At 45.4% G+C, this 12,313-nt stretch overlaps 2 protein-coding genes across 2 annotated transcripts in view; one reads left to right on the forward strand and one right to left on the reverse strand.

Annotated features, from left to right (window-relative positions):
- Positions 1–11,187, reverse strand: part of UBFD1 (ubiquitin family domain containing 1) — a 21,288-nt gene extending 10,101 nt beyond the window's left edge. The window contains exons 1-3 of the mRNA XM_006867198.1: positions 10,996–11,187; positions 10,479–10,808; positions 8,605–8,813 (exon numbers count right to left, since the gene is read on the reverse strand). Of these exons, the coding sequence (XP_006867260.1) occupies positions 8,605–8,813; positions 10,479–10,808; positions 10,996–11,020 (564 nt within the window). The 5' untranslated portion in view covers positions 11,021–11,187. The remainder of the gene's footprint in view (positions 1–8,604; positions 8,814–10,478; positions 10,809–10,995) is intronic.
- A 202-nt stretch (positions 11,188–11,389) lies between these two features.
- Positions 11,390–12,313, forward strand: part of EARS2 (glutamyl-tRNA synthetase 2, mitochondrial) — a 37,259-nt gene continuing 36,335 nt past the window's right edge. Inside the window, exon 1 of the mRNA XM_006867199.1 lies at positions 11,390–11,557. Coding sequence (XP_006867261.1) covers positions 11,419–11,557 — 139 coding nt within the window. The 5' untranslated portion in view covers positions 11,390–11,418. The remainder of the gene's footprint in view (positions 11,558–12,313) is intronic.

Consider the following 12,313-nt stretch of genomic DNA (forward strand, 5'->3'; position numbering starts at 1 on the left):
CCTCAGAAGGTTGGAAATAGAAATACCTTATGATCCAGGAATTCGTCTACTTGGTATTTACCCACAAGAAATATGAGCCATAACACGAGTAGATACATGCACACCAATGTTCATAGCAGCACTATTTACAATAGCAAAAAGATGGAGACAGCCAAAGTGCCCATCAACTGAAGAATGGATAAACAAACTGAGGTATATACACACAATGGAATATTATGCTACCTTGAAGAATAACAATGACGCAGCAAGCCACCGCATAACATGGATAAACCTTGAGAGCATTATGTTGAGTAAAACTGTTGTTGTTACGTGCCCTCTCGACCCATAGCGACCCTGTATAGGGGGTTTTCCAGGAGCAGCTGGTGAGCTTGAACCACGGACCTTGCAGTTCAAATGGCTTTGCAGTCTGGAGCATTAACCCACAGCGCCACACCAGGACTGAGTGAAATTAGTCACAAAAGGAGAAATACTGCATAGGATCACTACTGTAGAAGTCTAAGAAAAAGACCTCATACTAAAGAGGAGGGGGCAGGATTTTTTGCTGGCTACTGGACTGTGGGGGGTGGGGTAAGGGGAGGGAGGGGAAGGTAGAGCACAGGGTAGGGAACAGACACAGGATAGTTTGGGTGTTAGTGAGGGAGGCAATATACAAGAAGGGAGAGGGAAATGGAAGAGCAAAGCAGATGGGAAAACAATTAGGCAGGTTTGCATGGGCTAAGTGGGACAGAGGTAAATAATTAAGTATACACAACCTTGGAAAAGCAGGGCTCTGGGATACAGGGATTGAGACATAGTTGGAATGGGGAAAAGGGGTGAAATAATGTTAAGATGCTTGGCTGTCTTTTGAATCTTGGTTTCCCTGGCATACCATTATAAAATAGACACTGGAGGGGGAGAGAAAGGAAAAGCCAGAAATATCACCATAGAAAGATTGTTAAGTCTGTCTTCTGCCTATAACTGATTGGAGTACCTAAAATGGGGCTACAACATGCCCAGTGAAGGAGGCTTCCTGTGGAACCTCTGCTTTACATAAGACCATAGGTGGAATCCTGAACAGCATCCAGAATATTCAGAGGTGGAAAATTTCCACTTGAAAGGTTGAACAGTCCAGCCTGGAGCAGCTAGAAGAACAGAAGATACTTCTTGAAAGAAACACTGACAGGAAAAATACAAAACAATAACGGCAGACCGACTGATTACTACAAGAACAAGCAAGTTGCTCGCCCAGGAGACATCAAGGCAAGTGGTCAGGTCCCCTCAGAGCAAACCCCCTTCCAAGACTAAGACTCAATGGGAATACACACTCTGATTAGTGACCACGTTTGTCACCGATAAGGGGCAGTGAGGGGAAAACAGCAATGAAGCTGCAAGCTAAACCCTACAATGTTCAATAGACTCCTGTGAACCCAGATGGATACCTTGTTGACCAGCAGTGTGGCAAGACCTGGGGCCTCTTGGGCCCAAAGTCAGTGACATAGCCACAGAGGACTAGAGTGGAGAATGAAACGTCCAGCTGATAAGAAGAGAGGGCATATGCATAAGAACACCCACACTTGCATATAATATAATACCCACTTGATCTGGCTTCAATGTTTGGATGATCACCACTCAACTAGAAGAGGAAAAAAGGAGTCATCTGATACATGACCTACACCTATGGATGCAGAAGCTCAAAAGAGGGAATAAATCTTTACAGCAAGGATCATTCCCACCCCCACCACACACAGAGTAGACAGGAATGGGCAACTTGGACATTGGCTATCCAAAATGGGAGGGCTACAAAGGCAAGAAGCGACTGGCTTACAAGCTTTCAAGAAGGAACCTAGATCCAGAGGGCTTGGAAGATGGTAGAATCTCCACTGAGTAATATCCAATCTGTCTAGGCGGAGCTGATGAAAGGAAATGTAGACAGGTCTCTAGTGATACAATTGTTATCAGGACTGATTGTGAGGGTTGTAAATGTAAAGGTAGACGTTTTGTAGTAAGGAGGGGAGTGATTAACTTTCCAGTCTAGGAACGAGGTCCCTAGGACCATCAAGGGAGAAAAGCTGAGAGCAGGGCCCTACCCAGAGAAGCAGTGACACCAGAGATGGAGGCAGAGACGATGACGTGGAGATGGAGCGGCTGGGGACTTTAAATCCAAAGAGGGAGAGGGGTTGTATGCTGACAACCGGGAGTGGGGGGTAGGGGGTGGGGAGGCTTGTAGGGTATACCCTGTGGTTCGTTGACGATGCATGGAGGGAATTGTAACAATGGCAATGAAACAATATACGATAGGATGAATGTAAAACTAATGTTCTCCCATGTAAACTATCACATAATTCATAAGAAAATACTTAAAAAAAAAAAAAAAAAATGGGGCTAGTGAGCTGAAGAATGGAATTCCTAATTTGACTGAATTTCCATAAGCCACAAGTCACTATCTCACCACTTGTCTGTCAGCTTGTCATTCTGTGGTGGCTGTGTGTTGCTGTCATGCAGGAAGATACACCAGTGGTATTGTAAATGCCAACAAGATCACCCACGATAGGCAGGCGTCGGTGGAGCGTCCAGACTAAGACAGACTAGGAAGAAGGAGGTGGACCATTTTGAATGGGTAGCCAGTGAGACCTTATGAATAGCAGAACATGGTCAGGTACATAGTGCCAGGAAATGAACCCCTCAGGATGGAAGACACTCAAAAAAAGAATGGAAAAGGACTGAATCCTCAAAGTAGAATTAACTAAGATGATGTGAATGGGTAGCCAGTGAAACCTTATGAATAGAAGAACATTGTCAGGTACACAGTGCCAGGTAATGAGCCCCTCAGATTGGAAGGCACTCAAAAAAACGAATGGAAAAGGACTACCTCCTCAAAGTAGAATTAACTTCCCCTAAGAACCTGATTGAACCTCAGCATAGTGATCCTACTTGGTCACCTTAGAGTAGGTGGTGGGCTGGCAACGTCTTGCGTATGGGGTCCCCAGCCGATCTCCTCCCTCCCTGCCTTCCTCGGATGGTGGCTGTTTATGCTGGACGTGTGGCCAGAGATGGGTAAGGATCACGTGGAACCTCGGCAACCTAAGACAGAGCCATTGCCATGCTGCAATGAGTTTTGATGACGGGTAAGACTGAGGAATTCGCACTGACCACCTAAGACAGGCAGCGTCCCTTAAACAAACAATAAATAAGGGGGAATCTGATGCAGACCGTGCAGACCCAGTCAGGAGGTCAAGACCCTGTGAGCCCAAGCGTTGTTGACCGTCCAAACCATAGGCTCTGAAGATGAGACTTTAGCCACCTAGTAGACATAGCAAACTGTCCCTCATCTGATTATTCAGTAATGCTTGTTAGTAATCTCATACATGAGCCCTGGATATCCACAGACAAATGTAAAAACCTTCCCTAAAAGCCGAGACTGTAAATTCCAAAAAGGCAAGTTCCCCCCCAACCCCCCCAAAAAAAGCTAAAGAGGATAGAGAGAAACACTGTTAACTGATGATATATGGAGGAGATAATAATCAATGTAATGAAACAAGCTATATGAATGGTTGAATGTGAAGCTGATGATGTGCCCTGTAAACTTTCACTCAATCCAAAATAAAAACATTTAATAATAAAAAAAATAAAAAGTAGAATTAACTATGAGTAAAGCTTTTAGGACCTTCATTTGCTGATAGGGCACAACTCAAAATGATGAGACACAACTGCAAACATCCATTAATAATTAGATGGAATGTGTGAATCTAGGAAAATTGGAAGTTGTCAAAAATGAAATGTAATACAAAAAGACCAAAATCCAAGGCATTAGTAAGATGACACGGACTGGCACTGACTATCTTGAATCTGACAGTGATCTGGTTTACTACGCCAGGAACGACAAATTCAAAAGGAATGGCACTGCATTCATCATCAAAAAGAGCATTTCAAGATCTATCCTAAAGGACAAAACTGTCTCTGATAGATAACATCCATATGCCTACAAGGAAGACCAGTCAATACCACAATTATTCAAATTTATACACCAACCACTAAAGTCAGTGATGATGAAATGAAAGAATTCTACCAACTTCTTCAGTATGAAATTCATCAAACAAGTAATCAAGATGTATTTATAACTACTGGTGACTGGAATGCAAAAGTTGGAGACAAAGGGAAGCATCAGTAGTTGAAAAATATGGCCTTAGTGAATGAATGATGCTAGACATGCCATTATATAATTTTGCAAGATCAACGTATTCGTCACAAATTCCTTTTAAGCAAAGGCAACTATACACACGTACCTCAACCAGATGGAATACACAAGAATCTAACTGAAGACATCTGTGGGAAGAGACGGTAGAAAAGCTCATTAACAGTCAAAACAAGGCTAAGGGCAGACTGTGGAACAGACCATCAATTGCTCAAATATAATTTCAGGCTGAAGCAAAAGAAAATTAAAACAACTTTATGAGAGCCCAAATAAGACCTTAAATATAGCCCACCTGAATTTACAGAACAACGTAAACACAGATTTGATGCGTTAGAAACTAATGACCGAAGAATTATTGGATAATACCAAGAATATCGTACATGAAGAAAGCAAAAGGTCATTAAAAAGACAGGAAAGAAAGAAAAGTCCAAAATGGATGTTAGAAGAAACTCTGAAACTTGGTCTTGAACATAGTGAGTGAACAAAATAAGGTAGTAAAAGAGCTGAACAGAAATTTTCAAAGGTCAGCTCGAGAAGACAAAGTCAAGTATTATACTGAAATGTGCAAAGACCTGGAGTTAGAAAACTAAAAGAGAAGAACATGCTCAGCATTTCTCAAACTGAAGCGAAAGAACTGGAAAAATATTTTAAGCCTTGAGTTGCAATATTGAAGGATTTTATGGGCAAACTACTGAAAGATGGAGAAACATCAGAAGAAAATGGGAGGAATACAGAGTCACTGTTCTAAAAAGAAAGGTTTGATGTTCAACCATTTCAAGAGGTAGCATATGATCAAGAGCCAATGGTACTGAAGAAGTTCAAGTTGCACTAAAGGCATTGGTGAAAAACAGCTCCAAAAGATGAGGGAATACAAATAGAAATCTTTCAACAAAGTGATACAGCACTGGAATCGCTCACTCATCTATGGCAGGAAATCTGGAAGAGAGCTACCTAGCCTACAAATATGGAAGAGATCCATTATTGTGCCTAGTTCAAAGAGAGATAACACAACGGAATGTGGATATCATCGAACAGTATCATTAATACTACATGCAAGTAAATTTTGCTGAAGATAACAAAAAACAGTTTCAACAATACATCAAAAGGGAATTGTCAGAAATTCAAGCCAGATTCAAAGAGGACAGGGAACTATGGATACCACTGCTGAGGTCACATTCATCTTGGCTGAAAACACAGAATACCAGAAAGATGTCTACTTGTGCTTTATTGGCTATGCAAAGATTTTTTGCCTGTGAAGATCATGACAAGCTATGGCTAAATTATGAAGAATGGGCATTCCAGAACACTTAATTGTGTTCATGAGGAACCTGTATATAGACCAAGAGGTAATTGTTAAACAAGTCGTTAAACAAAGGTTTAAAATCAGGAAAGGTGTGTGCCAGGGTTGTATCCTTTCACCATACTTATTCAATCTGTATGCTAAGCAAATAACCTGAGAAACTGGATTATATGAAGAAGAACATGGCATCAGGACTGGAGGAAGACTCGTTAACAACTGCAATATGAAGATGATACAGCCTTGCTCTCTGGACATGAAAAGGATTTAAAATACTTACTAATGATCAAAGACTATATATAGCCTTCAATATGGTTTGCACCTCAATATAAAGAAAACAAAGACCCTCACAACTACATCAATAAATAGCATCATGATAAACGGAGAAAAGACTGAAGTTGTCAAAAACTTCATTTTGCTTGGATCCACAATCAACACTCATGGAACAGCAGCCAAGAATCAAATGACATATTACATTATGCAAATCTGCTGCAGAAAACCTTTTGAAAAGTGTTAAAGAGCAAAGTTATCAGTTTGAGGACTAAGATGCACCTGACCTAAGCCTTGGTATTTTCATTAGTCTCATGTGCATGTAAGAGTTGGACAATGAATAAGGAAAAAAGCACAGAAAAACTGACACATTTGAATTATGGTGTTGGAGTAAAACATTGAAAGTACCATGGTCCCATGTAAACTATCACATAATTCACAATAAAACATTAAAAAAAAAAAAAAAAAAGTACCATGGAATGCCAGAAGAATAAATCAATCTGTGATAGAAAAGTTCAGCCAGAACGTTCCTTAGAAGCCAGGATGGCACGACTTTTGTCTCTCATCTGTTGGACATGGAGAGACCAATCCCTGGAGAAGGACATCATGCTTGGGAAAGTGGAGAGTCAGTGAAAGAGAGGAAGACAGCAGCAATGTCCTCAAATGTAAGAAGAATTGTGAGGACCTCGCAGTGTTTCATTCTACTGTGCCTGACAGGGTCACTTTTGAGTCGGAAGTGACTTGATGACACCTAACAACAACATGTCACTACGGTATTAGTCATGGCAGTTCTAGAATAAAAAGAATTCCAGACTGCTACCAAATAAGCTCTACTCCCCACTCCTACCCTCACCCCAATCTCCACTGAAAGGATTCTTAATCTAAAGAGAGCCACAAAGGGTGGTAGGCTTTGCTGCCACTTGTAAAATGACAAGTCACTTCTGTCCAGTTAAAATCTCAAGGAAACTACATTGATGCTGGTAATCAGTACAACTGCCTGGAAGAAGCATTTCATCATGACAACTAGGCAGTTATCTCAGGGCAGGGGTTTTCCAATCCCAGCTGAACAGGAAGCTCCAAAGCCAAGTTTCCAAACAAACACTGATGACTTTCTAATAGCTTGACATTATAGGAAGTGTTCTAAGCATCATTCTCAAGGCTTCCTTAAATAGCTTTCTTGCCTGGCCCAAACAACTCGAGTTTTGTATCCTCTCCACCTCTGTCTTTATGGGTAGACTCACTGCTTGGTGAAGCAATGAGTGGGCAGAGGGTAAACATTTAATTGTCTTTAAGCATCAGGTGGCCGGCCACAAGCCAGTTCAAACCCTTAGTGTACAGGAGGAAGCCTCTGGTAGGAATGGGCTCACCACGGCAGACCACCAGCAGGGACAGTCAACCTCCAGAACAGAGAGAAGTGGACAGGACGCCAGGGAACCGGGTGCCTCTTGTGACTGGCACCAATGGAACACAGCAGCACAAGTTTGAAGCTTGACTTGAATCATAGCTTACAAGTACTTCTGATGACGTTTCCCTACATTGCGAAGAGCAGTTAAACTACCAGTAGTAATTTAAAACCTGTATTTAAGAGGCATGTTATGCTCAAAGGGTGTGAACACCTTCTCACATCTGACATGGTCATAGGTGACCACTTCACACATGTGGCAGAGAAAGACAGGAAAATGAAATTGAACCCAAAGGGTTACAAGACATACTAACCCCATACTGAGGGGGAAGTGTCTAAATAAACACCACTGAGATATTAACACAGGTCTACAAGCCCTAATCAGAACTCCTTATAGACAACTGTGTGGTAATTCAGTGCTTTGGAAGTTTTACAAAGGCAATATGATTTTAAAATATTACACATAATACCCCCATGTTACCAAACAGTATTTCTGTAACAAAACAAGAATGTTTACATTCATTGTGACAATGGAACTAAAAACCAGTCTGTCATTTTTGGTCAGGTTTTTCCAAACTTATGAAAACATTTGTTTTTTGGGTTCTAGAAACCTGAATAGGGATCATGCACTTGTTGGTCAAGATTGTGCACAACCCACGCTGGTGACCATATGCTCTGGTGCCCAAGGTCACTGAAACACATGTTGGTTCCAGATGGTTACTCCCCTGGGGACACCCTGGTTAAATTGTGTTTGTTCTTCTGGAACACTACCCAGAGTAGGGGTTGCTGGGTGACGAGATCACAGTCTGCTCGTCCCGGCCTGCCCTTCTACAGTCAACTGCCACTCTCCTAGTTACAGAAAGAGCACTGATGCTTATATGATGCACTCACAGCAAGTTGGATCCCTTTCATCCAAATGAGCAGCCCAGAATGTGAAAAATCACATCCCCATTTCTTGGGTCAGGAGGAGGAAAAAAAAAAATCAGTTTAGTTATCTTCCTAGTCAGTTCTGTGTGGTTTCCTGAAAGGGTCAAGTTTTAGAGGAACCTCTGAAAGCCGTGATTTCCCTGCCTACTAAGAACTGGGCTTGTTGATTGGGGAAAGCCACCAACCAAAACCAAACTTAAGCACTTGGGCAAAATGGGGACTTAATTCCAGGAATGGCAATTTTTATGGCAATGAACAGAATTGAGAAATCAGTAAGTGATTCCTGTCAGTATCTAGTCTGAAAGTTGCCTTTCCTACAGTAGGTAGACTTGAGACACACTGACCCGCCAGATGAGACAAGTTGCAAATCTCAGGTAGTTGTCACCTCCACTCAATAGTCAGCTGCACCCAATTGCTGCCATAAATTTCCATCATGGGCCCTGTCCAAAAAGGAGCTTATTCTCGGGCTGTAGCCAGCCAACACTTGAGAGGACAAAGCCTCCAAGTCCCCAGGACCAAGCACCTCAAAGCACTTACTTTCTGCCTGCAGAGAGGTTCCTTCTTGTTCTCCTCCGCCTTTGAGTCATGCTGGGCAGCATCTTTGGGTGTGTTTACTGCTAAAACGTCATTTATCGTGGAGCCCACAACCATGATCTTGGCCCCGCTGGTCACTTTGATTTCTCTCAATGTCTTGTCCTCGGGGACAAGTCCCTTATACATGACTTTCTGCATGGCAGGTGGGAGACCTTGGGAAAGGCAGACAATGAAAGGAAGTAAATGTACGTGGATGTAGAGCCTCTTGGCAACAGCCCCGGTAGTAAACACAGGCTCCCCCACTCATGAGCTGTGTGCAGTGCGGCAATTCACAAGCTCTCAGGATCCAACTTTACACTATAGATGGTAACCACAAGTTGCCATCAAGTCGATACCAACTCATGATGACCCCACATGAGTGCGTCAAAGAACTGAGCCCTGTAGGATTTTCAATGATTGATTTTAAGAAGTTAATTACTATGCTTACCTTCCAAGGTGTTGCTCAGTGAACGTGGACTGAGTAGCCACTTAATCATTTGTGCTACCCACGGACACCAAGATGAGGATTCCTTATCTTAAGGTTTGTTTATTGTTGTTAAGTGACACCAACTTGGTTCCAACCCATAACGACCCTGTATAGGGTTTCTGAGGAGCAGGTAATGTGCTTAAACCGCCAACCGTGTGGTTCAAACTGACCTTGAAGTCCAGCACATTAACCCACAGCACTATACCAGGACTCTTTATGGAGCTGTGGACTAACGCGTCAGACTACAAATCCATTTGAACTGCAAGGTCGGCAGTTCAAGCTCACCAGCTGCTCCTTGGAAACCATATACAGGGTCGCTATGGTTTGAAATCAACTCGACGGCACTTAACAACAACACCTGTTCTGATTTACCTACAATTTATTAAAGAGGGAACTAAATCTCATTTGTACCACGGGTACTGCCTCCTCAATAAACATTAGCTACCATGCCTTCCAAATTGTTTCTTGGGCATTCAATCACTGAAATACCCAACACCCACAGCATCAGGGATGCCGAGATCAGTAAGAAGCACAAAGTTCCTGGCCCTATAGACCTTCCACGCTATGTGGTTGTGAACTCTGGAACTCACAGTGACCCTGCATAGGGTTTCCCAGGCTGTAAATCTTTACAGAAACAGAAAGCCTCATCTTTCTCCCTCAGAACCACTGGTAGTTTTGAACTGCTGACCTTGACTTTAATAGCCTGACTGGTAACCACTAGTATACCAGAGCTCCTTACAGGCTATGTGGAGAGAGCTTTAAAAAAGTGATTACACAGGGCAAAACGCTATTAACAAGATAGAGTTAAGTAACAGGAACACCTTTTAGCATGGTAGCCCAAAGTAATGCTTCCTGTACTTTTTCCTAAAATATTTGCTAAAAATAAATTCCTGGCCACATTCCAAACTCACTGAATCAGAACCTCCAGGGGGAAGAACCTAGGAGGTACACAGTTAACAGGAGCCTAAGGCGTCCTGGTGTGGCGCTCGGGGTTAATGCGCCAGACTACAAATCCATTTGAACTGCATGGTGGGCAGTTCAAGCTCACCTGCTGCTCCTCGGAAACCCTACACAGGGTCGCTATGGGTCGGAACGGACTCGATGGCACTTCACAACACCAGCAAAGGGGATTCTTACTCAAGATCACCAGTTACTAGCCTGGGGCTACTCCTCAGACCTGGACTAGAATTCCAGTTCAGCTCCTTACTCACTGATTGTGACTTTTCCTCATCCAAACACGGGACACTTACTTCGGGGGGCTGCTGTGGGATTTGTGGGAGCGGCCCCCAACACAGAGTTAAGTCCCAGAACGAGGAGTGGGGAGGCTGGCTGTCAGCACCGAGAGAGATACCTGTGATCGAGTGAATCTTCTGCTTTAGCTCAGAGCCCGTGCTGTCCAGGGGGAACTTCACGTCGTGCTTGGTCTTATTCCAGATGATCTTCAAGTCTACCAGCTCCTTGCCCGCGCCGCCCCCCGCGTCCTCGCCGTTGCTGACCGAAGCCTGGGCCGCAGAGTCCCCAGGGGGCTGGGCCGGGGCCGGCTGCAGGCTGCCTCGCGCGGCGCACGAGTCTTCGGCCGCCGCCCCCGCCGCAGCTTTGGCCTCCACGCAGTTGATGGGCCGAGCGGGAGCCTCGGCCGCCACCGTCTCGGCCTCCGTGTCCATGCCAGGTTCCTCCATGCCTGCAAAGGGGTTAGGGGGTGGGCGCTCGCCGAGGGCTGGGCCAAGGACCGGGCTCTCCCCGACCCCCGTCAGAGCTCCGCTCTCGGGCCGGGTGACTCCCTCCCAGACCGAGCCGTGTCTCCCTGCAGCGCTGCGCCCGCTTCCCCTCAGCCCTACCCGAGCGCCCGCCACCCCCTCCGCGCTCACCATCCGGGGTTCCGGCCGCCGCCATGATGATTGTGTACAACACCCACCACTCTCGCAGAGGCCACTGGGAAAAGCGAGCTGGCTGAGATTGGCCCCCGCAGCAGCCCCTAATCTCGCACTGCCTGGCCGGAAACTAGTGGAGGTTTCTATGGAGACCCGCCTCCTCCGCTTCCCGGGCCGGCCCCTGCCACGCTTTAGCTTTCCGGAGCCGAGGGGGTGGGTCCGGGATAATCGCGGGTTCAAAGGGCTCTGCCCCCTACTGGCAGATTGGGACTGCAGGAGTCAAGGGGGACGTGGATGCTCCAGAAGGGAGAACTGTGACTTTAAGGGGGCGGGGATGTAGTAGCTGTGGCGGAGGCTGATTGGCTGGGAAGAGTACCCGGAAGTGATGCAAAGAAACCCATGTGTGCACCTGCAATTTAAATGGCGGCGCTTCTGAAACGGGTACTGAGGCCCGGGAGACCCTCGGCGGCTTTGGGCTGCCCTTTGGGACGGCACGAGGCCAGCCTGGGAAGTGATTCCGGGGTTGCGGTGCGAGTGCGGTTCGCCCCTAGCCCCACAGGTAACTTGGCGGACATTGACGCTGCTGGTCGCAGTCCCCGTCCCCGCCCCCCCCGAATGTTACCGAACGAATCCTGGCCGTAGAGGCTGTCTGGCGGGCCTCGCGACTCGCGTTGGGCTGAGCGCCAGGACCGAACTCATTGACATTTAATGAAATTTTGTGTATATCGTGTTCTATACCGTCTCTTTCGATCTCATTTCCTCATTTATCCCAGTACATGTGTGTTGAGCACAAACCATGTGCCAAGTCCTAGGCACTGCGATACGGTGGTCACCGAGAAGGAAAACTTAGGGCCCGTCTCTCAAGAAGCTTGCATTGTAGTGACCCAGACAAGTACACAAATAAATGTAATGTTGGAGAGTCACATGTGCTGTGCGGGAAATGAAGCAGGTTAGGGGTTAGTTAGAAGGATACTCGGAAAGGTGAGATGAGAACTGAGAACCTAATGACAAAACGAGAAACTGACTACGAAACCTTTAGGAGGAACCTTCTGGGTGGAGGACATTGCTGGGAAAAGACACTGTGATGAATGTTAAAGGAGTAGGAAAAGAGGCCGGAGAAAAAGGCAGAATCGGGGCCTCCCAATCGGTTCCCCCAGTTCTTTTCTGGCCTCATCGTGTCTGCCTCCGATTCTGAACCAAGGCCCCAGATTGTTGTTGTTAAGTACCGTCGAGTCGGTTCTGACTCTTAGTGACCCTGTACAGAGTTTCCAAGGCTATAAATCTGTACGGGAGCAGAAAGCCTCATCTTTCTCCC

Source organism: Chrysochloris asiatica, unplaced genomic scaffold, assembly GCF_000296735.1.
Source record: "Chrysochloris asiatica unplaced genomic scaffold, ChrAsi1.0 scaffold00102, whole genome shotgun sequence".
Taxonomy (NCBI): Eukaryota; Metazoa; Chordata; class Mammalia; order Afrosoricida; family Chrysochloridae; genus Chrysochloris; species Chrysochloris asiatica.